The 24,814-nt window shown below is 45.6% G+C and overlaps 1 protein-coding gene across 2 annotated transcripts in view; it reads right to left on the reverse strand.

Moving 5' to 3' along the window:
* MSH6 (mutS homolog 6) overlaps positions 1-24,814 on the reverse strand; it is a 30,415-nt gene that overhangs the window by 4,649 nt on the left and 952 nt on the right. For both annotated transcript variants that reach the window (XM_074400292.1, XM_003922758.4), the window contains exons 2-4: positions 16,878-17,074; positions 8,338-8,507; positions 2,377-4,921 (exon numbers count right to left, since the gene is read on the reverse strand). In XM_074400292.1, coding sequence (XP_074256393.1) covers positions 2,377-4,921; positions 8,338-8,507; positions 16,878-17,074 — 2,912 coding nt within the window. The remainder of the gene's footprint in view (positions 1-2,376; positions 4,922-8,337; positions 8,508-16,877; positions 17,075-24,814) is intronic.

A 24,814-nucleotide genomic window follows, 5' to 3' on the forward strand; every position in this document is an offset into this window, starting at 1 on the left:
GGTGAGCCGAGATCGCGTCATTGCACTCTAGCGTGGGTAACAAGAGCGAAACTCCGTCTCAAAAAAAAAAAAAAAAAAAGTTAAAATGATGGTTCAAGAGACAGTCTTAGTGTAACAAAGCACCTTGAAACAGTATTCACCAAATACTAAAAAGTTCAATTAAAAATAAAATGGGATCTAAAAGTCTCATTAAGTATACAACACATTTAAACATCTTTTGGGCCAGGTACGATGGCTCCTACCTATAATCCCAACACTTTGGGAGGCCGAGGCAGGTGGATCACCTGAGATCAGGACAAGACCAGCCTGCCCAACATGGTGAAACCCCGTCTCTACTAAAAATACAAAAATTAGCCGGGCATGGTGGCTCATGCCTGTAGTCCCAGCTACTTGGGAGGCCAAGGCAGGAGAATCGCTTGAACCTGGGAGGCAGCAGTTAAGACTGAGCCAAGATCATGCCACTGCACTCCAGCCTGGGCGACAGAGAGAGACAGTCTCAAAAAAATCTTTTGGTCGGGCCTAGTGGCTCATACCTGTAATCCCAGCACTTTTGGGAGACTGGAGGATCACCTGAGACTAGGAGTTCGAGACTAGCCTGGGCAACATAGGAAAACTTCATCCCCTTCCCCCTTCTCCTCCATGCCAGTGCTTACCTATAAATCCTAGCTAACTAGGATGCTATCACAAGAGGTTTGTCCTAAGTAACACAGCAAGAGACTGTCTTAAAAACAAAAACCTGGGCTGGGCACGGTGGCTCAAGCCTGTAATCCCAGCACTTTGGGAGGCTGAGGCGGGTGAATCATGAGGTCAAGAGATCGAGACCATCCTGGTCAACAACGTGAAAACCCGTCTCTACTAAAAATACAAAAATTAGCTGGGCATGGTGGCACGTGCCTGTAATCCGAGCTACTCAGGAGGCTGAGGCAGGAGAATTGCCTGAACCCGGGAGGCGGAGGTTGCGGTGAGCCGAGATCGCGCCATTGCACTCCAGCCTGGGTAACAAGAGCGAAACTCCGTCTCAAAAAAAAAAAAAAAAAAACAACCTTTTGTTCAATTATTAAAGACTGAAGAAAAGGGCCGGTGCAGTGGGTCATGCCTGTAATCTCAGCACTTTGAGAAGTCAAGACAGGAGGATCACTTGAGCCCAGGAATTCAAGACCAGCCTTGGCAACATACTGAGACCCCCATCTCTACAAACATTCATTCATTCATTCATTCACTTATTTTGAGACGGAGTTTCACTCTTGTTACCCAGGCTGGAGTGCAAAGGCACGATCTCAGCTCACCTCAACCTCCACCTCCACCTCCACCTCCTGGGTTCAGGCGATTCTCCTGCCTCAACCTCCTGAGTAGCTGGGATTACAGGCACGCGCCACCATGCCCAGCTTATGTTTTGTATTTTTAGTAGAAATGGGGTTTCACCATGTTGACCCGGATGTTTTGATCTCTTGACCTCGTGATCCACCCACCTCGGCCTCCCAAAGTGCTGGGATTACAGGCTTGAGCCATCACGCCTGGCTCTACAAACATTTCAACATTAGCCATGCATGGTGGTGCTTATGTGTAGTCCCAACTATTTGGGAGGTTGAGGTAGAAAGTTCACTTAAGCCTGGGAGGTTGAAGCTGCAGTAGCCATGCTTGTGCCACCATACTCTAGGCCTGAACGACAGACAGAGTAAGACCCTGTCTCAAAAAGAAAAAAGGACTGAAGGTCAAAGGGCTACTAAGATAAAAGCGAGTTTCGGCCGGGCGTGGTAGCTCACGCCTGGAATCTCAGCACTTTGGGATGCCGAGGCAGGCGGATCACCTGAGTTCAGGAGTTCAAGACCAGCCTGGCCAACAAGTCAAGAAACCCTGTCTTGCCGGGCGCGGTGGCTCAAGCCTGTAATCCCAGCACTTTGGGAGGCCGAAGCGGGTGGATCACGAGGTCGAGAGATCGAGACCATCCTGGTCAACATGGTGAAACCCCGTCTCTACTAAAAATACAAAAAATTAGCTGGGCATGGTGGCATGTGCCTGTAATCCCAGCTACTCAGGAGGCTGAGGCAGGAGAATTGCCTGAACCCAGGAGGCGGAGGTTGCGGTGAGCCGAGATCGCGCCATTGCACTCCAGCCTGGGTAACAAGAGCGAAACTCCGTCTCCAAAAAAAAAAAAAAAAAAAAAAAAAGAAACCCTGTCTTAATAAAAAAATAAATAAATAAAAGCGAGTTTTAAGTGAGTGACTTAAATTGCTGTGGGCAACCTAGTCAGGCTGCAAATATGTGTATGCAGATCAAAATATATACCACATATACCTTGTTACTTAAGGATAATATACAGCTGACACAGAGCACTACTTAACAAAGCCTGAGGAACAAGCTTATTCAAAGTCTTACCCAACACCGCAATACACTCTACAGCAGACTGCCAGTCCTTGTAATTTTTATCAAAGTTATAGAACAGTCGCCGCATGCAGTCCTTCAATGATACATCTCTCCGTTCTTCAGCATTTATGAGATTAGCCAACTTCTTCTCAATAGTTTTGGTCCAGTATCGTTTACAGCCCTTCTTGGTAGATTTCAATTCATATTCTTCTGGCAAATTGCGAGTGGTAAAATTCTCAGGAATTTCCAACTGGTAACGGTTCCTACCAATCCCCCAATAGACTATGGTCCTACAGCCAATTCTGTTGCGCTGTTTCTCTAAGTATTCCAGGAGGCTCTGTTCATTTTCTCTTATGTCAGCAAGAGCTTGGTCATAATCAGAGTCAAAGCCTGCTTTGGGAGTAATAAGTCCAGTCTTCCGAGCCTTTTCATGGTCAAAGGCTGTATCCCATCTGTTCAATTCTACAGTCAAATCAGGAAAACGGCCTTCAGGATTTTTTGTCTGCAGAGAGATGACCTGCTTAAGGATTTTAGACTTAAAACCATCAACAACTTCTTCCATGATCCCTATAATTTTACACATTACTTTGAATCCTTCCAGAGCAGAAAGAAAATCAATAATCTTTTTTTTGCTGTATGTAGTTTCTTCATACATTATAGCCCTGCTATCTGGGTGGTTCTGACTCTTCAGGGGAGACCCAACATTATGAATTTTACTGAGTAGTCTCTCAAGATCTGGAAGCTTCTTTAGAAGCTCTACAACTTCGGAGATTTTGTCAGGTACAGCCATGAGGTCTTCTATGGCATCAAGACGATCATTGATAGCATAAGGGCTACAGAGTGGGGCACAAAGCCATTGCTTTAGGAGCCGCTTACCAAAGGGAGTATGGCAAGTATCAACCCTCTCCAGCAGGGTTCCTTCAGCAGAACCATTTGTTCCATTCAGAAAAATCTCCAAGTTATTTAATGTCACTGCATCTAGCACCATTCGTTGATATGCTTTGGTGAAGACAGCACCAGATCTCGTAGTGCTTACTGTGTCAGAATCCAAGGGAATATATTCTTCAAAATTAGCCATTGATAAGAGCTCCTGATCAATAAGGCATTTTTTGAGGTAGAAGACACAACCACCCAGAGCAGAGAGGGCCAATTCACTTCTCTCTCCTGGTGTCAACCCAATGGAATCAGACTCTGAAGTCATACCTTTAAGCACCTGGGGCAACATCACCCCAATGTCATCACTTAGTTTTTCCCTAAAATATCCTTCCTCAAGGAGAGTTCTCAAAGTTTTGGATGCATCCCAGAACTGGGAGCCTGGTATCAGACCTTCCTGAAGAGAAGAGGACAATGAACTCTTTAGAATTGTTTTAGTTTCTTTTGAGAGATTTCCTTTCTCAAATAAGACTTGTACTGGGGGATAGTGTGCCACTAGAGTCCTAAATCTCGAACAATGGCGATCGTCTGAAAACTGACCTATGAAAAACTTCCCTAGTGAAGTATCAACAAAGCATACACCATATGCACGAATATGGCCAGAAGAATCTTCCTCTTTTTCTTTGAGGCTAAGAAGATATTTACTGTAGTTCTCAGAAGGATCACCTTCCAGCACACTGTAGGTCTGCGTACCCTTGGTAATGATCCTACAGATCTCCCTCCTCACCACTCTATCATACTTGGATATATGTGCCATCTTTCGGCATCGTGCCTCCATCATTTCCGGAGTCTCCGTCTGTTCCACTCGTGCTACTTTATAGCCCTTCTGCACCAGGGAATCTGAATAACGGCCAAATGCAATTTCAGGAAAACCAGAATGGGCCCAGTTGCCTTTCATAAATACTAGCCCCAGTTCACTGACTCCAATAAGAGCATCCATGTGGTACAGTTCATAAAATTTCCCCACTTTGTAACAGATGACAAGATCAAAGTTCTGAGACTTAATCTGCCACCACTTCCTCATCCCAGGAGTACAAGAATTAAGAAAATCCTCAGGCACATAGAGTGTGGATCCATCAAAATCGGGGTGATCAGGCCGCCTCCTATGTTCATCTCTTCTCTTTTCCTCCTTTAGCCATTCTAAAGTTTCATGATACCAAACAGGAGGGCGACTACTATCATCACCACCTCCACTAACGTGGGGTTGGGATTCAGAATTCTGAGGGGCAGAGAAAGCACTCAAAGTATTCTTGGTTTCTGATGAAATGCCAATTGCTCGTTTGGTGGCTGAAGGAGCTTCCTTCCTAGAGCTTTTTCTTTTAAGAGAGCCATTTCCAGTCACCATTCTCTTCCGCTTTCGAGCAACTTTGACAGGGCTGTTCAAGCCTTCACTCTCACTATCCCCTACCCCACTGCTTATTTCATCACTGCTTCCTTCCTCTTTAGTGTCTGGCTTAAATTCCACATCAGAGCCACCGATGTCACTCTCAGAGTCTGATATGACCCTTCGTTTTTTTATTTGGCGACTACTTCGCCTAGATCCTTGTGTCTTAGGCTGTACTTCCTCTTCACTCTCAATTTCGTTATCTTCCTCACTCTTATCTGTTACGTAAGTTGTGCCTACCTGCAGACAAGGAAAGCATATTTAAAAACAAATCAAAATTTGGAAAACTATAACATAGACAGTTCAACTTACAATTTTTTTTTACTACAATTTTTTTCACTTTATAATGGTACCCATGCAACCATTTTTAGTACAGTATTCGATAAGTTACATGAAATATTCAATTCCTTATTATAAAATAGGCTTTGTGTTAGATGATCTTTCCAAACTTTAGGCTAACATTTAAGTGTTCTAAGCACCTCTGAGATAGGTTAGGCTAAGCCCAAGCTACAATGTTCGATGGTGTAGGTTTATTAAACACATTTTTAGTTTATGTAACCCCATCAATAAGTTGAGGAGCCATCCGTACTGCAACTTCATATACCAATAGAAAAACCCACCTCCAAAAATGTTTTCAAGGAACATCAACTTCAGTTTCACCTGACATTAAAACAACTGCCATTATCCATGCCAATAGTGTTCCTGCAAGCATGGTGAAAAAACTCTCTGGACTTTCTGTAAATGTGGCAAGCACCAACCCTACAAAGTGACATAATTCAAAAAGGGCAAGGATTCTCTGCCCAGGGAAAGTAGCATTATGAAGGAAGCAGAGTGAGTATGGGGGTAAGTTGACTCTGGCTAAAAGAATAAAACAAAGAAGGTTGCGCTGAGGCTTGAGTTTCAGCTCATGTGCAGATCCAAGGGACTGCTAGCTATTAAGAGATGCAAGCACTTTGGGAGGAGGTAAAAAGACACAGGGCAAATTGATCCAGTTCTAAGCCTCATCTTTTGCTTTACTATGAAGACAGTAACATATTGAGGTTATGTTCAAAAACACACAAAAAGTGCTGCACCAGGCACAGTAGCAGGTACCTGCAGAGAGAATCACTAAGCCCAAGAGTCCAAGGCCAGCCTGACAACATAGTGAGACCCCATCTCTAACTATAGGATTAAGTGATTGCTGTCATGGGAGTTCTATTCATGGCAAAGCTGTTGGCATGACCATATATCATAAATACCCAGAGGTGATGTCCTCATTTCTTAGGCTTACTGCCTAAGAAAGCAGTAAGCAACTTATACTGGGTTCTAGGGTTTACTCTTTGAAAATTGGCTGTCTCATCTCAGGCCTGGCACATTTACCTATCATGGATCTCCCTCATTTGTTAAACCAGTATTAGGCTAAATGATCTCTGTAGTTCAACCTTAAAATTTACTCACTTTGCCGGGCACGGTGGCTCAAGCCTGTAATCCCAGCACTTTGGGAGGCCGAGGAGGGTGGATCACAAGGTCAAGAGATCGAGACCATCCTGGTCAACATGGTGAAACCCTGTCTCTACTAAAAATACAAAAAATTAGCTGGGCATGGTGGCACGTGCCTGTAATCCCAGCTACTCAGGAGGCTGAGGCAGGAGAATTGCCTGAACCCAGGAGGCGGAGGTTGCGGTGAGCCGAGATCGTGCCATTGCACTCCAGCCTGGGTAACAAGAGCGAAACTCCGTCTCAAAAAAAAAAAAAAAAAAAAAAATTTACCCACTTTATTAACTTGCTTATTTCCCTATCTCATCTATAGAGAAACAGGAACAAAACCTAAAACTGAACTTCGTTATAGATGAATCTGTCTCAGGATGCAGCTCATTAATTTGATAGATCAGAGAATAATGATCTTTTGGTTTCCCTAGGCCACACTGAAAGAACTGTCTTAGGCAACACATAAAATACGCTAACACCAATGACAGCTGATGAACTTAAAAAAAAAAAAAAAAGGTCACAAAATCATGTTTTTTTTTTTTTTTTTTTTTTTTTTGAGACGGAGTTTCGCTCTTGATACCCAGGCTGGAGTGCAATGGCGCGATCTCGGCTCACCGCAACCTCCGCCTCCTGGGTTCAGGCAATTCTCCTGCCTCAGCCTCCTGAGTAGCTGGGATTACAGGCACGTGCCACCATGCCCAGCTAATTTTTTTTGTATTTTTAGTAGAGACGGAGTTTCACCATGTTGACCAGGATGGTCTCGATCTCTTGACCTTGTGATCCACCCGCCTCGGCCTCCCAAAGTGCTGGGATTACAGGCTTGAGCCACCGCGCCCGGCCACAAATCATGTTTTAAGAAACTTTATGAATTTGTGTTGGGCTGATTTAAATGCCATCCTGAGCCGTGGATTGGACAAGTTGTTTTAAATCAATTTTTTTTTTTCACTTCCGTAACAAGTTGTGTGTGTGTCAAAGTCTTGCTGTCAACCGGGCTGGAACGCAGTGGTACAATCTTGGCTCACTACAATCTCGATGCCTTCCAGGTTCAAGCAATTCTCGTGCCTCAGCCTCCTGAGTAGCTGGAACTACAGGTGTGCGCTACCACGCCTGGTTAATTTTTCTATTTTTTATAGAGACAGGGTTTCACTGTATTTATCAGGCTAGTCTTGAACTCCTGTTCTCAAGAGATCCACCTGCCTCAGCTTCCTAAAGTGCTGGGATTACAGGCATGAACCACCAACCTTGGCCCCATAACAAGTTTTACTTCACTTTATCCATGACCACTAACGTTTGAGCCAAGGTTGTATTTCAAGGTTTAATATCTATTCTTTTTTTTTTTTTTTTTTTTTTTTTTTTCAGGCAGAGTCTCACTCTGTTGCCCAGGCTGGAGTGCAGTGACAGGATCTCAGCTCACTGCAACCTCCACCTCCCGGGTTCAGGTGATTCTCCTGCCTCAGCCCTGAGTAGCTGGGATTACAGGCGCCCGCCACCACACCTGGCTAATTTTTTTGTATCTTTAGTAGAGACAGGGTTTCACCATGTTGGCCAGGCTGGTCTCGAACTCCTGACCTTGTGATCCGCCCGCCTTGACCTCCCAAAGTGCTGGGATTACAGGCGTGAGCCACAGCGCCAAGCCAACATCTATTCTCATCAATGCAAAATACGACAAAAAAAGTCTCAGAATTAAAAGCATAAAGCTGGGGCTGGGTGCAGTGGCTCACGCCTGCAATCCCAGCACTTTGGGAGGCCAAGGCAGGCATATCCCTTAAGCTCAGGAGTTTGAGACCAGCCTGGGCAACACAGCAAGACCCCATCTCAATTTTTGGGGGGGAAAAAAAAAGAAAAAGCATAAAACTGGATAATTAATTTCTAGGGCCTGACTATACCTTCATATATATATGACCCCATCTTTATTGTCCCTAGCTCTCTACGTCTTAACAAAATAGTACTACTTCTTGCTTACCCTGCTAGTAGGTTTGAAAACCTAAGTAAAAAGGATGCTAGCTGTTGAGATTCTAAGTAATCTAACTTAACCTACAGTCCAGGGAAGTATGGAAGTATACATGTATGTATAATAAAATAATACATACACACATATATAAAACAAGGTATCTTGTTAATACACCCTTCCCCTCTTTTCTCCCAATGATCCTCCTAAGAGAAATAACTGAATGCTTGCAATGTCCCACCTCCATCTCTTCTTCCTCTTCTGGCTCTGAGGGCTCATCACAAACCGCCAATTCAAGTCTCTTAATCTTGTCTTTATTTAAGGCTTCATCTGCACGTTGCATTGCTCTCAGTATTTCAGGCTTTGCACTGTAAAAATGGCCTCCCTTCTGGGCTTCCTTTGATTTTGAACCTAGAAAGAAATGTACTTATAAATAATAAGGGCTGGATGCAGTGGCTCACTCCTGTAATCCCAGTGGTTCAAGACTGCCCTGGGTAACATAGCAAACCCCATCACTATCTATCTGTCTGTCTACATATACATATATATACATACACATGCTAGGTGTGGTGGCTCATGCCTATAATCCCAGCACTTTGGGAGGCTGAGGCAGGTGGACCACTTGAGGTCAGTTCAAGACCAGCCTGGGCAATGTGGTGAAACCCCATCTCTACCAAAAAAATACAGAAATTAGCTGGGGATGAGGGTGGTTGTGTGCCCTGTAGTACCAGCTACTTGGGAGGCTGTGGGAGAATCACTTAAACCTGGGAGGCAGGGGTTGCAGTGAGCCAACATTGCACCAATGCACTCCAGCCTGGGTGATAGTGAAAGACCCTGTCTCAATGGGATAAAAAATTTACACACACACACACACACACACACAAACACACACACTTGTTGGCTGGACACCTGACTCAACCTACAACATTTGCCCTAATGAACAAGAATGACAACAATTAAGTATAATTCGTGGGCCGGGCACAGTGGCTCATGCCAGTAATCCCAGCACTTTGGGAGGCTGAGGCGGGTGGATCACCTGAGGTCAGGAGTTTAAGATCAGCCTGGCCAACATGGTGAAACCCTGTCTCTACTAAAAATAAAAAATTAGCCGAGTGTGGTGGTGCATGCCTGTAATCTCAGCTACTTGAGAGGCTGAGGCAGGAGAATTGCTTCGACTCGGGAGGCAGAGGTTGCAGTGAGCCGAGATCGCACCACTGCACTCCAGCCTGGGCAACAGAGCGAGACTTCCTCTCAAAAAAAAAAAAAAAAAAAATGTAATTTGTAGTGTGCCATTACTTTTTATTGATATAGGCATCAATAAAGCACATAAGGAATAAATATTCAGGGAAAAACTACTGGTGAAACTAAAATCACCAACTTTACCTCCTTGAAGTTGCCCTATGCGGTCACCCAGGACTACTTACTACCTAGTTTCTCTTATGACGACCGGGTCTACAGCCCTGAACAGGTGGGCATACCTCTTCAAGTGAGACAGAAAATTTAAAAGGGGTTTGAGACCATTTCTTTTTTTTTTTTTTTTTTGAGACGGAGTTTCGCTCTTGTTACCCAGGCTGGAGTGCAATGGCGTGATCTCGGCTCACCGCAACCTCCGCCTCCTGGGATCAAGCAATTCTCCTGCCTCAGCCTCCTGAGTAGCTGGGATTAAAGGCAAGCACCACCATGCCCAGCTAATTTTTTTTGTATTTTTAGTAGAGACGAGGTTTCACCATGTTGACCAGGATGGTCTCGATCTCTTGACCTTGTGATCCACCCGCCTCAGCCTCCCAAAGTGCTGGGATTACAGGTTTGAGCCACCGCGCCCAGCCGAGACCATTTCTTAAGAATGTACTGGCCAGGTGCAGTGGCTCATGCGTTTAATCTCAGCATTTTGGGAGGCCAGCTAACCAATACAGTGAAACCCCGTCTCTACTGAAAATGCAAAAATTAGCCAGGCATGGTGGTGCATACCTGTAGTCCCAGTCACTTGGGAGCCTAAGGCAGGAGAATCGCTTGAACCCAAAGGGGGCAGAGAATGCAATAAGCACAGATCGCGCCACTGCACTCAGCCTAAGTGACAGAGTGAGACTCCATCTCGGGGGTGGGGGAGAACCCAAACTTCAGGAAGACAAAGACTATACTGTCAGTTAAATGCAGCTATGAGTTTTGTCCCACAGAAAACTAGATATGTCTAAATGGATAAAAGAATAACCAGCCGGGCGCGGTGGCTCAAGCCTGTAATCCCAGCACTTTGGGAGGCCGAGGTGGGTGGATCACAAGGTCAAGAGATCGAGACCATCCTGGTCAACATGGTGAAACCCCGTCTCTACTAAAAAAAATACAAAAAATTAGCTGGGCATGGTGGCGCGTGCCTGTAATCCCAGCTACTCAGGAGGCTGAGGCAGGAGAATTGCCTGAACCCAGGAGGCGGAGGTTGCGGTGAGCCGAGATCGTGCCATTGCACTCCAGCCTGGGTAACAAGAGCGAAACTCTGTCTCAAAAAAAAAAAAAAAAAAAAAAAAAAAAAGAATAACCAACAATTTGTGCTACTGTAAGGGCCTTTACATTTTGAAAGGGTAGCTTAGTTCAGACTCAATGCGTTAACATTTATTTTCTCAAAACCGTTCCAACAAAATGAAACTTTAGGGCTGGGCATAGTGACTCGCACCTGTAATCCCAGCACTTTGGGAGGCCTAGGCAGGTGGATAACTTCAGGTCAGGAATTCAGGACCAGCCTGGCCAACATGGTGACATCCGTCTCTACTAAAAATATAAAAATTAGGCGAGGTGCAGTGGCTCACACCTGTAATCCCAGCACTTTGGGAGGCTGAGGCGGGCAGATCCCCTGAGGTCAGGAGTTTGGAGACCAGCCTGACCAACATGGAGAAACCCGTGTCTCTGGGCATGGTGGCACATCCAGCTACTAGAGAGGCTGAGGCAGGAGAATGGCTTGAATCTGGGAGGCAGAGGTTGCGGAGAGCCAAGATCGCACCATTGTACTCTACCCTGGGCAATAAGAGTGAAACTCCATCTCAAAAAAACAATAACACAAAAACTAGCCAGGTGTGGTGGTGTACACTTGGGAGTCCCAGCTACTAGGGAGACTGAAGCGGGAGGATGAACCCAGGAGACGGAGGTTGCAGTGAGCCAAGATGACACCACTGCACTCCAGCCTGGGTGACAAAGTGAGACTTCGTCTCAAAGCCACTGTACTCCAGCCTGGGCAACAAAGACAGAATCCATCTCAAAAAACACAAAAGGAAACTTTACCCAGCTCTGCTTTAAAGAAAAACCCAGCCGGGCGCGGTGGCTCAAGCCTGTAATCCCAGCACTTTGGGAGGCTGAGGCGGGTGGATCACGAGGTCGAGAGATCGAGACCATCCCAGTCAACATGGTGAAACCCCGTCTCTACTAAAAATACAAAAAATTAGCTGGGCATGGTGGCACATGCCTGTAATCCCAGCTACTCAGGAGGCTGAGGCAGGAGAATTGCCCGAACCCAGGAGGCGGAGGTTGCGGTGAGCCAAGATCGCGCCATTGCACTCCAGCCTGGGTAACGAGCGGAAACTCCGTCTCCAAAAAAAAAAAAAAATAAAATAAAATAAAGAAAAACCCTTCCTTCATAATTTTAATTTAGTAATTTCATTATAATATTAAATGACACTTCTAACCACTGAGCAAAGGTTAGGTGCAGAAGATCACATGTCTAATGGTTTATAATTATTCTTTGATGTCTCTGATCTGCTGAAATTTAATAATTGGAAAAGAAACAAGTTTGTGTAAATTTAACAGATCAAAACATTACATATTTCCTTCTTCCTATACATTAAAACTACCAGGACAACCTAAATTTCCATGGAATTGGCAACTTTTATGTGCTGCCTAAGATTAAGACCAACTTGCACTTCTCTGAAGGGTTGCACCAAAGCTACAGACTGCAACAAGCAAAATCAACTGGAGGGTGGGTGAGTGAACTTTTCCCAAAGCACCTATTGCAGCTGCAGTCTGCCCCAACACATTATCTAGTGATATTCCCAAGAATGCTTGATCAAGTCTCTACAAATCTAAAAAATCTCAATTAAAAAAAGGTCTACTTTTTTCACCATGCCTCTCTGCCAATTTATTAACATACATGTATTGCGACAATTGAGAATTCTTTTTTTTTTTTTTTTTGAGACAGAGTTTCGCTCTTGTTACCCAGGCTGGAGTGCAATGGCGCGATCTCGGCTCACCGCAACCTCCGCCTCCTGGGCTCAGGCAATTCTCCTGCCTCAGCCTCCTGAGTAGCTGGGATTACAGGCACGAGCCACCATGCCCAGCTAATTTTTTGTATTTTTAGTAGAGACGGGGTTTCACCATGTTGACCAGGATGGTCTCGATCTCTCGACCTCGTGATCCACCCGCCTCGGCCTCCCAAAGTGCTAGGATTACAGGCTTGAGCCACCACGCCCGGCGACAATTGAGAATTCTAAGCGGCAAAGAGCAGTATTCACAAGGATATTTTTATAAGATAATGACAATATAAATGAAAACATTTTATTGATCTCTTTTTAAAAGTCATTCTGGCCGGGCGCGGTGGCTCAAGCCTGTAATCCCAGCACTTTGGGAGGCTGAGGCGGATGGATCACGAGGTCGAGAGATCGAGACCATCCTGGTCAACATGGTGAAACTCCGTCTCTACTAAAAATACAAAACATTAGCTGGGCATGGTGGCGCGTGCCTGTAATCCCAGCTACTCAGGAGGCTGAGGCAGGAGAATTGCCTGAACCCAGGAGGCGGAGGTTGCAGTGAGCCGAGATCGCGCCATTGCACTCCAGCCTGGGTAACGAGAGCGAAACTCCGTCTAAAAAAAAAAAAATAATAAAATAAAAAGTCATTCTGGGCTGGGTATAGTGGCTCACGCCTGTAATCCTAGAACTTTGGGAGGCCAAGGTGGGCAGATCACTTAAAGATCAGGAATTCGAGACCAGCTTGACCAATATGGTAAAACCCCATCGCTATTAAAAAGCACAAACATTAGCTGAGTGAGCATGGTGGCGGGCACCTGTAATCCCAGCTACTCCTTGGAAGGCAGAGGCAGGAGAATCGCCTGAACCCAAGAGGCGGAGACTGCAGTGAGCTGAGATTGTACCACTGCACTCCAGCCTGGGTGATAAACCGGGACTCCCATCACACACACAAAAAGTCATTCTGCCAAAGATTCTTTTTAATCTCAAAATTGTTCCTGGAAGAGATCTTATCTATCAACTGGTTCAATGACAGCTCATTTTTATTTATTATTTTTGTTTTTGAGACTGAGTCTTGCTCTGTCACCCAGGCTGAGTGCAGTGGCGCAATCTCGGCTCACTGCAACCTCTGCCTACCAGGTTCAAGCAGGTCTCTGCCTCAGTTTCCCAAGTAGTATTACAGGTGCCCACCACCATGCCCAGCTGATTTTAGTATTTTTAGTAGGTCCTTGGCCAGGCTGGTCCTTAACTTCTGACCTCGTGATGCACCTACCTCAGCCTCCTAAAGTGCTGGGATATTACAGGCATGAGCCACCCCACCTGGCCTTTTTTTTTTTGAGATAGAGTCTCACTCTATTACCCAGGTTGGAGTGCAGTGGTGCCATCTCGCCTCACTGCAACCTCCACCTCCTGGGTTCAAGCGATTCTTCTGCCTCGGCTTCCCAAGTAGCTGAATTACAGGCATGTGCCACCAAGCCTAGCTAATTTTTGTATTTTTCTGTAGAGACAGGGTTTCACCATGTTGGTCAGGCAAGTCTCAAACTCCCGACCTCAGGTAATCTGCTTGCCTTGGCCTTCCAAAATGCTGGGATTACAGGTGTGAGCCACCACGCCCGGCCCCAAAGCAACCCAAATGAGATGATTTTAAATATAAATAAACAGTATCAGAAAATAAGTTACTTTAGCCAGATGGCCCAACTACTTAGGAGTCTGATGCAGGAGGATCACAGGAGGCCAAGAATTCAAGACCACTCTGGGCAACATAGCAAGATCCTCATCTCTTTAAAAAAACAACTGTTTAAAAATTAGCCAGGTGGCCGGGCGCGGTGGCTCATGCCTGTAATCCCAGCACTTTGGGAGGTGGGAGGGTCACCAGGTCTAGAGATCGAGACCATCCTGGTCAACATGGTGAAACCCCGTCTCTACTAAAAATACAAAAAATTAGCTGGGCATGATGGCGCGTGCCTGTAATCCCAGCTACTCAGGAGGCTGAGGCAGGAGAATTGCCTGAACCCAGGAGGCAGAGGTTGCGGTGAGCTGAGATCGCGCCATTGCACTCCAGCCTGGGTAACAAGAGCAAAACTCCGTCTCAAAAAAAAAACATTAGCCAGGTGAGGCCGGGCACGGTAGTTCACACCTATAATCCCAGAACTCTGGGAGACCGAGGCGGGTGGATCACGAGGTCAAGAGATTGAGACCATCCCGGTCAACATGGTGAAACCCCGTCTCTACTAAATAAATACAAAAATTATCTGGGCATAGCGGTGCATGCCTGTAATCCCAGCTACTCAAGAGGCTAAGGCAAGAGAATTGCTTCAACACAGGAGATGGAGGTTGCGGTGAGCCAACATCATGCCATTGCACTCCAGCATGGATAACAAGAGCTAAACTCCATCTCAAAAAAAAAAAAAATTAGCCAGGTGTGGCTGTGCACAGTGGCTCATGCCTGTAAGCCCAGCACTTTGGGAGGCCAAGGCAGGTGGATCACGAGATGAGGAGTTCAAGACCAGCCTGGCCAATGTGGCGAAACCCTATCTCTACTAAAAATGCAAAAAAATTATCTGGGCATGGTGGTGCATGTCTGTAATCCCACCTACTCGGGAGACTGAGGCAGGAGAATCACTTGAACACCGGAGGCGGAGGTTGCAGTGAGCGGAGATCATGCCACTACTACACTCCAGCCTGGGCGAAAAGAATGAAACTCCATCCAAAAAAAAATAAAAAATTAGCTGGACGGCCAGGTGCAGTGGCTCATGCCTGTAATCCCAGCACTTTGGGAGGCAGAGGCAGGTGAGATTATACTGGAGGTCAGCCTGGCCAACATGGTGAAATCCCGTATCTACTAAAAACACAAAAATAGCTGGGCGTGGCAGCATGTACCTGTAATCCCAGCTCCTCAGGAGGCTGAGGCTGGAAAATCTCTTGAACCCAGGAGGCAGAGGTTGCAGTGAGCTGAGATCACGCTACTACACTCCAGCCTGGGCAAAAGGAGCAAAACTGCGTCTCCATTAAAAAAAAAAAAAAAATAGCCCGGTGACATGTCATGTGCCTGTAACCCCAGCGACTCAGGAGGCTGAGATAAGAGAACTGCATTAAAAAAAAATTTTTTAAAGCCTGGCATGGTGGCTCAGGCCTGTAATCCAAGCACTTTGGAGACCAAGGCGGGCAGATCACCTGAAGTTGGGAGTTCAAGACCAGCCTGACCAACATGGTGAAACCCCATCTTTTTTTAAAAATTTAAAAAGAGAGGCCGGGCGCGGTGGCTCAAGCCTGTAATCCCAGCACTTTGGGAGGCCGAGGCGGGTGGATCACGAGGTCGAGAGATCGAGACCATCCTGGTCAACATGGTGAAACCCCGTGTCTACTAAAAGTGCAAAAAATTAGCTGGGCATGGTGGCACGTGCCTGTAATCCCAGCTACTCAGGAGGCTGAGGCAGGAGAATTGCCTGACCCCAGGAGGCGGAGGTTGCGGTGAGCCGAGATCGCGCCATTGCACTCCAGCCTGGGTAACAAGAGCGAAACTCCGTCTCAAAAAAAAAAAAAAAAAAATTTAAAAAGAGAGAGAGAATTGCTTGAACCCAGGAGGCGGACGTTGCAGTGAGCCGAGATCACGCCCCTGCACTTCAGCCTGGGCAACAGAGGGAGACTGTCTCACAAAAAAAAAAAAAGAAAGAAAGAAAGAAAGAAAGAAAACAGACACCTAGCCCAAGTGAGATTAAACATGCAGGACCGTTGATGTCTGTGATAAATGAGACTGGACCTGGGAAGAAAAAGTTATGGTTCAGAAGTCTGGTGTGAAATTCAACTCAGATGTGCTGATGAGTGAGTAGTTTGGAGGCCAGGCAGTGTACCTCTCCATCTTTCCTAGATAATGTCTCTGATCTATAAGCTATGTATCCTCATGACATTAACTTTTTCTTGGACCCTTCAAGATGGGGGGACAGTTTAATTTACCTTTATTATATTAAGGGTATAATATTGCTGTAAGTCACTCAAAGGACAGAAATAAAAATTCCATTCTACAAAACAAACCGGCTAAAGACCAGCTACATGTTTCATTCGTTTCCCATGTCAGAAGCTTTCACAACTGCCATCCTTGCAATTTGCTGGGGTAAAATAGGCTTAATTTAATTTCACCATATGGGCCAGGTCCAGTGGCTCAAGCCTGTAATCCCAAGACTTGGAGAGGCTGAGGCGGTCGGATCATGAGGTCAGGAGTTCAAGACCAGCCTGACTAACATGGTGAAACCTTTATCTCTACTGAAAATACAAAAGTTAGCTGGGCGTTGTGGTGCATGCCTGTAAACCCAGCTACTCAGGACGCTGAGGCAGGAGAATAGCTTGAACCCCGGAGGTGGAAGTTGTGTTGAGCCGAGATTATGCCACTGCACTCCAGCCTGGGCTACAGAGCAAGGCTCCGTCTTCAAAAAAAAAAAGTTTTTCACCGTATGGGAAGTCTCTCTCTCTCTCTCTCTCTCTCTCTCTCTCTCTCTCTCACACACACACACACACACACACACACACACACACACACACACAGAGCAGTAGTGACTCTTACCTGTATATGGCTTTAAGAGCCTTTTGCTAACCCAGCCCCTTGTTGGGCTATCATCAAAAAACTGTACATGAACACGAACTGATTTCCCTTTCTCGCGGATGAATGTTCCATCAAAGGGGTGGTTGTAAACCAGACAAGGCCACCAGGGGTAACCCTCCATCTTGGCCCAAACCAAATCTCCTGGTGAGAAGTCACAACTGTTGCCAAAAGGAAATACATAACTTAGTTAATATATGGTCAAGTTTCCTTAAAGGCAGTTACCTACAAATAAACAATTCCAAGAAAGGTATCATTAAGACTCCCTGGAAGTCTTCTGGCATTAATATTGAAGCACAGAAATTCAAGAATTTAGTCAGATATTCAAGTCATTTTTAAAAAGCAAGCAAAATGATATCATAATGCATAATTAACTATGAAAACAAACACAAATATAGTAAGTTATGTTATTAGGGTGAGAAACTTTCTCAGAATCAAAGTTTTAAAACCATGCAGAAATTTGGTATAATGTTGATCACAGGAAAAAAGCATGGAATCACGGCATATGCTCTCTAAGTTAGTTAGTGTCACCTATACAATATGGTCTGTACATATCAGAAACAGGATTACAGGCTGAGTTATATTGATTATATAATTTACTAATTAGGTAAATTATCTAATTCATTAGACTTGCTTGGAATCTTTTTCCAGCTATATTCTGTGTATTTCAAAAGCTACCTAGCACTCCTGCTACAAACTAGGTTTTTTTTTTTTTTTTTTTTTGAGACGGAGTTTCGCTCTCGTTACCCAGGCTGGAGTGCAATGGCGCGATCTCGGCTCACTGCAACCTCCGCCTCCTGGGTTCAGGTAATTCTCCTGCCTCAGCCTCCTGAGTAGCTGGGATTACAGGCACGCGCCACCACGCCCAGCTAATTTTTTGTATTTTTAGTAGAGACGGGGTTTCACCATGTTGACCAGGATGGTCTCGATCTCTCGACCTCGTGATCCACCCGCCTTGGCCTCCCAAAGTGCTGGGATTACAGGCTTGAGCCACCGCGCCCGGCCGCTACAAACTAGTTTTACAGAAAAACTCAAGTCAACAAGTGAGTGCCTAATGTGCCAGAGTACATATTGCTACAAAATCAAAAACAGATTTAGCCCTGTGAATTTTCAGGAACAGGGAGGAGGAATCTAAGAGAATACAGAAGAGCTGCAGAAGAGTCAAATAGGATACAGAATGCAGAAGAGTAATAAAGAGGTCAAAAACTGCTGATAATCCCTAAGTATTAGATACCTAGGCCTGCTTAAAAGTTTCACTGAATAACTTCAAAATTAAAATAGGCACATAACAAGAACAGTTAGACACTTCTGAATAACAATTAGCCAACTGAAACCACATGATTTAGACCAAATCATGAAATATAAAGTATCCCTTCCTTCAAATATAAATATAGGCCAGGTGCAATGGCTCACGAATGTTAATGTGAGCAATTTGAGAAGCCAATGAGGGAGATCACTTGAGACCAGGAATTCAAGGCCAGCCTAAGCAATATAATAGGGGGCTGTCTCTACTTAAAACTTTAAAAAATTAGCTGGGCAGGGCATGGTGGCTCAAGCCTGTAATCCCAGCACTTCGGGAGGCCGAGGCGGGTGGATCACGAGGTCAAGAGATGGAGACCATCCTGGTCAACATGGTGAGACCCCGTCTCTACTAAAAATACAAAAAATTAGCTGGGCATGGTGGCGCATGCCTGTAATCCCAGCTACTCAGGAGGCTGAGGCAGGAGACTTGCCTGAACCCAGGAGGCGGAGGTTGCAGTGAGCTGAGATCACGCCATTGCACTCCAGCCCGGGTAACAAGAGCAAAACTCTGTCTCAAAAACAAAATATTAGCTGGTTTGGGTGGCATGCACCCCTGTAGTTCCAGCTACTTTAGAGGCCGAGGAGGGAGGATCACTTGAGCCCACAAGTTTGAGACCAGTATGGGCAACATAACGAGACCCCAACTCTACCAAAAAAATCCAAAAATAAAAAAGAAAGAAAGAAAAAGTCTGTAGGTGGTGACTCACGCCTGTAATTCCAGCATTTGGGGAGGCTGAGGTGGTCCAATCACTTGAGGTCAGGAGTTTGAAACCAACCTGGCTAACATAGTGAAACCCTATCTCTACTAAAAATACAAAAATTAGCTGGGAATGGTGGCACAAGCCTATGATCCCAGCTACTTGGGAGGCTAAGGTAGGAGAATCACTTGAACTCATGAGGCAGAGGTTGCAGTGAACTGAGATTGCGCCACTGCACTCCAGCCTGGGTGAGAGAGCAAGATTCCATCTCCAAAGAAAAAAAAGGGGGGCCGGACGCGGTGGCTCAAGCCTGTAATCCCAGCACTTTGGGAGGCCGAGGCGGGTGGATCACGAGGTCAAGAGATCGAGACCATCCTGGTCAACATGGTGAAACCCCGTCTCTACTAATGGTGCAAAAAATTAGCTGAGCATGGTGGCGCGTGCCTGTAATCCCAGCTACTCAGGAGGCTGAGGCAGGAGAATTGCCTGAACCCAGGAGGCGGAGGTTGCGGTGAGCCGAGATCGCGCCATTGCACTCCAGCCTGGGTAACAAGAGCGAAACTCCGTCTCAAAAAAAAAAAGAAAAGAAAAGAAAAAAGAAAAAGCAGTATATAAAATGCAAAGACTAAAAATTTTAGTTAATATGCAGTTCCTTAAAGCTAAAAAGCTTGAAGAAAAAGAGCATCACTAAATATCCTGAGCCCAGGAAACAGTGGTTTCCGAGCCAAAAAGATAAAACAGGTAGTAAAATGTATTGTGTAACAAAACTAAAAATTACAAACATTTCTCAAAATTTTTATTCACTCACTGCTAACGAAGAAAATTTTTTTTTTTGAGACGGAGTCCGTTACCCAGGCTGGAGTGCAATACGCGATCTCGGCTCACCGCAACCTCCGTCTCCTGGGTTCAAGCAATTCTACTTCAGCCTCCCGAGTAGCTGGGACTACAGGCGTGCACCACCATGCCTAGCTAATTTTTGTATTTTTAGTAGAGACGGGGTTTCACCATGTTGACCAGGATTGTCTCGATCTCTTGACCTCGTGATCCACCTGTCTCGGCCTCCCAAACTGCTGGGATTACAGGCGTGAGTCACCGTGCCCGGCCTAGAAAACCCTTTACAAAAATTGTTTATGTGTAAACTTGAATTCTTTAAAGGTAATTTTAAAATTTTATCTACGGTAATCCTGAAGTTTTTAAGAATCCCAAAATAGGCCAGGTATGGTGGCTCACACCTATGATCCTAGCACTTTGGGAGATCTCTTGAGAGCCCAGGAATTCCAGTCTAGCCTACACCGTAAGACCCTGTATCTACAAAAAATTTAAAAATTAGCCAAGTATGGTGGTGTGCACCTGTGGCCCCAACTACTCAGGAAGCTGAGATGGGAGGATCGCTGAGATCTGCCATGTACTTCAGCCTGGACAACAGAGCAAAACACTGCCCACCATTGCTCCTGACCTTCAAAAACACCTTAAATTATGATGTTATGATTCTGCAAGTGCTTTTAAAGCTTTAAGTGATGTCTTAAATGCCTAGTATTCTTGGGGTTTTTTAAGACAATTAAGAAAATCTGACAGCTCACAAAATACATGTAAAAACTTTGATATAATAAAGCCATTAATGACTTTGTCTAAATATACACTAAACAGATTTTTTTTTGGGGGGGGGGGACAGAGTCTCGCTCTGTCACCAGGCTGGAGTGCAATGGCACCACCTCAACTACCTCAGCTCACTGCAACCTCCACCTCCTGGGTTCACGTGATTCTCCTGCCTCAGCCTCCTGAGTAGCTGGGATTACAGGGGCCCACCACCGTGCCCAGCTAGTTTTTGTATTTTTGGTAAAGACAGTGTTTTACCATATTGGCCAGGATGGTCTCAATCTCTTGACCTCATGATCTGCCTGCCTCAACCTCCCAAAGTGCTGAGATTACAGGCGTGAGCCACCATGCCTGGCCACTAAACAGATCTTTTAAATTCTGCTTTAAAATCATATTACTTCTTTGGGAGGCCGAGGCGGGTGGATCACGAGGTCAAGAGATCGAGACCATCCTGGTCAACATGGTGAAACCCCGTCTCTACTAAAGATACAAAAAATTAGCTGGGCATGGTGGCACATGCCTGTAATCCCAGCAACTCAGGAGGCTGAGGCAGGAGAACTGCCTGAACCCAGGAGGCGGAGGTTGCGGTGAGCCGAGATCGCGCCATTGCACTCCAGTCTGGGTAACAAGAGTGAAACTCTGTCTCAAAAAAAAAAAAAAAAAAAAAAAAAAAAAATCATATTACTTTTTATTTCTCTGTAGTCTACAATTTGATGTGAATTACTAGTTGTCCCTAAAACATATAATCGACATTTTCACCAACTTTTAAAATTATTTTTAGAGGAACACCATCTCACTCTGCTACCCAGGCTGGAATGCAATGGCATGATAGAGGCTCACTACAGCCTCAACCTCCTGAACTCAAGCAGTCCTTCCATCTCAGTCTCCCAAGGAGCTGGGACTACAGGCATATGCCACCATGCCTGGCTAATTTTCGTATTTTTTTTTAGACAGACAGGGTCTATCCATGTTGGACTGCCTCAGCTCCCGCAAAGTGCTAGGATTACAGGCGTGAGCCACTGCACCCAGTCTCCCTGTGGATTTCTTAAATGAAACCTATAGAAACATTAACCATAGAGAAAATAAAAGGACAATTCCACATCATAATCAATGATTTGTTCATCAAAAGATGCCATAAGGCTGGGTGTGGTGGCTCACACCTGTAATCCCAACAGGTTAAGAGGCTAAAGTGGGAGAACACTTTAGAACAGGAGTTCAAGACCAGCCTGGGCAACATAGTGAGACCTCTATTATTCAACAGCAGCAGCAGCAGCAACAACGCCATAAAATAAATCAAAGAACTCATTGTGGAAGAAGACATTTACTTCACACACAATTGACAAAGAACTAGGGAAAAAAAGAAACAGCAAACGACAAACACTTCAGCACAAGAGGAAATCTAAATGACAAACATTAAAATGGTGGCTCAAGCCTGTAATCCAGCACTTTGGGAGGCTGAGGTATGAGAATTACCTGAGGTCAGGAGTTCACGACCAGCCTGGCCAATATGGTGAAACCCCGTCTCTACTATAAATACAAAAAGTAGTCAGGCATGGTGGCAGGCACCTGTAATCCCAGCTACTTGGCAGAAGAATTGCTTTAACTTGGGAGGCCGAGGTTGCAGTGAGCACCACTGCACTCCAGCCCTGGGCAACAAGAGGGAAACTCCCTCTAAAAAAAAAAAAAAAAAAAAAAAAGAAGAGACATTCAACATGTTTTTTTGTTTTTTTTTTTTTTTGAGACGGAGTTTCGCTCTTGTTACCCAGGCTGGAGTGCAATGGCGCGATCTCGGCTCACCGCAACCTCCGCCTCCTGGGCTCAGGCAATTCTCCTGCCTCAGCCTCCTAAGTAGCTGGGATTACAGGCATGCGCCACCACGCCCAGCTAGTTTTTTTCTATTTTTAGTAGAGACGGGGTTTCACATGTTGACCAGGATGGTCTCGATCTCTTGACCTCATGATCCACCCGCCTCGGCCTCCCAAAGTGCTGGGATTACAGGCTTGAGCCACCGCACCCGGCACATTCAACATGTTTTAAGGCTTAAGGCTTAAATGATTCATGGAGTAATCCAAATGTCTCTAGCTCATCAGACTGTTCCTGATTGGATCTCTCCAATGCTCCCTCCTCCTCCTCCTTCAGCCTACCCACAGTTTGCAGATCTTCCTCTTTCTAAACCAGCTTCCCATTCTAACTATAACCTGTCTAACCCTATTTGTCCTTCTAGTTTCGGTTGACAGAGCTGAGACCCTAGCCTGACCCACATCCTCTCCATCCCCTTTCCACTTGGGAGTCTAGAATTGCCTCTTTGCTTTGTCCTGTTCATGGTGGTATCCAGGATCGGTAATGCCTAATGCTGTGCTCAGCAAAGTGATCTAAACACTGAAATTTCTTTAGAAACCTGGTATCAAATACTCATCTTTCTTGAATTCCCTGGAATCTTCTCCATAATGAGAGTTGAGGTGTATACAATGTTTTATTTTTACAAGTCTCTTAAACCTCAAGAAACATAGGCTATTCAACATGAATGTAAAGTACATCCTTAAAATAAATACACAGAAAACAAACAAACAAAAAAATGAACAACTAAATAAATACACACACCCCTTTGGTTTGGAGTCAACAATTCATGCTCAAGTAAACATAACGTATCGGCTTTGTTTCTTTTTTTTTGTTTTTTGTTTTGACAGAGTCTCACTGTGTTGTCCAGTCTGGAGTGCAGCTGCGCAATCTCAGTTCACTGCAACTTCCGCCTCCCGGGTCCAAGTGATTCTCCTGGCCTCAGCCTCCCAAGTAGCTGGGACTACAGGCGTGCGCCACCACGCCCAGCTAATTTTTGTATTTTTAGTAGAGACAGGGTTTCACAATGTTGGCCAGGCTAGTCTGGAACTCCAGACCTCAGCTGATCCACCCTCCTCAACCTCCTAAAGTGCTGGGATTACAGGCGTGACCCACCACTCCTGGCCACATCATTCATTTCTAACCGTAAGTCTGCCTTTGCAAATGCTGGCTCTGTTCCCCACAAGCAGATTCTACTCATGCACAACTATATATACTTAAATTGTGGACAACGGTCACTTAAACAAGGGTAACATTACAATTACAATTAGAAAAATCTCAGAATTTCTATAGGACACTTTAAACTCAGGGAAAATCCATTACTCAAAACCACTAACTAGGGGCCGGGCGCGGTGGCTCACTTGAGGTCAGCAGTTCCAAGACACGCCTGGTCAACATGGTGAAACCCCGTCTCTACTAAAAATACGAAAAATTAGCCAGGCCACAGTGGAGCACGCCTGTAATCCCAGCTACTCGGGAAGCTGATGTAGGAGAATCGCTTGAACCCGGGAGGCGGAGGTTGCAGTGAGCCGAGAACGAGCCACTGCTCTCCAGCCTGGGCGACAGAGGGAGACTCCGTCTCAAAACAAAAACAAAAACAAACCCACTAACTAGCTCTCTTATCTTGAATGAGTGTTTTCTGAGCCTTATTTATTCATTTTTTTTTTCAAATAGCTACTATTGAACTTTGTGTTTTGGTATCTGGCAAACAGTAAAAGTGAGCTTTTCAAAATGTCGCCCGCTGCCCAGATAAAAAACCCTCAACAAGCCGGGTGCGGTGGCTCACGCCTGTAATTCCAACACTTTGGGAGGCCGAGGCGGGCGGATCACCTGAGGTCGGGAGTTCGAGACCAGCCTGACCAACATGGAGAAAATCCGTCTCTACTAACTATACCAAATTAGCGGGGCGTGGTGGCACATGCCTATAGTATCAGCTACTCCAAAGGGTGAGGTAGGAGAACTGCTTGAACCCGGGAGGCGGAGGTTGAGGTGAACCGAGATTGCGCCATTGCACTCCAGCCTGGGCAACAAAAGCTAAATTCCGTCTCAAAAAAAAAAGGGGTGGGGGGGGTAGGGGACCTTGAACTGCCCAGAAAGTGAGGACAACTCTCGGCCGGCTTCCCTGGGGTCGCGTCCACACATCTTTGCCCAGGGCCAGATTAAGGCCTCTAAAAGCCCACCCTCAACCTTCGAAAACATTACATTGCCCCATAAAAATTACACTATTTCATAAAAGAAAGTATTTTCCACTCGACACGAGTTTCCACGTGCGTCAAAATATAGCTTCTATTTTCATTTGTCTTGGTGGACGTGCAGTCTACCTACTACGGGAGGACCCGGCCAGATCCCAAACACTTCGGCTCGCCTCCCCGCCCCGCCCGCACTCCGCCCAGTCAAGCCCAGGGGTCCGCACAGCGACACCCCCCGACCCTGCGCTCTCAGGTCGCGGCCTACCGTCCCCACGGCGTC

The sequence above is a fragment of the Saimiri boliviensis genome, chromosome 1 (genome assembly GCF_048565385.1).
Source record: "Saimiri boliviensis isolate mSaiBol1 chromosome 1, mSaiBol1.pri, whole genome shotgun sequence".
Lineage (NCBI taxonomy): Eukaryota > Metazoa > Chordata > Mammalia > Primates > Cebidae > Saimiri > Saimiri boliviensis.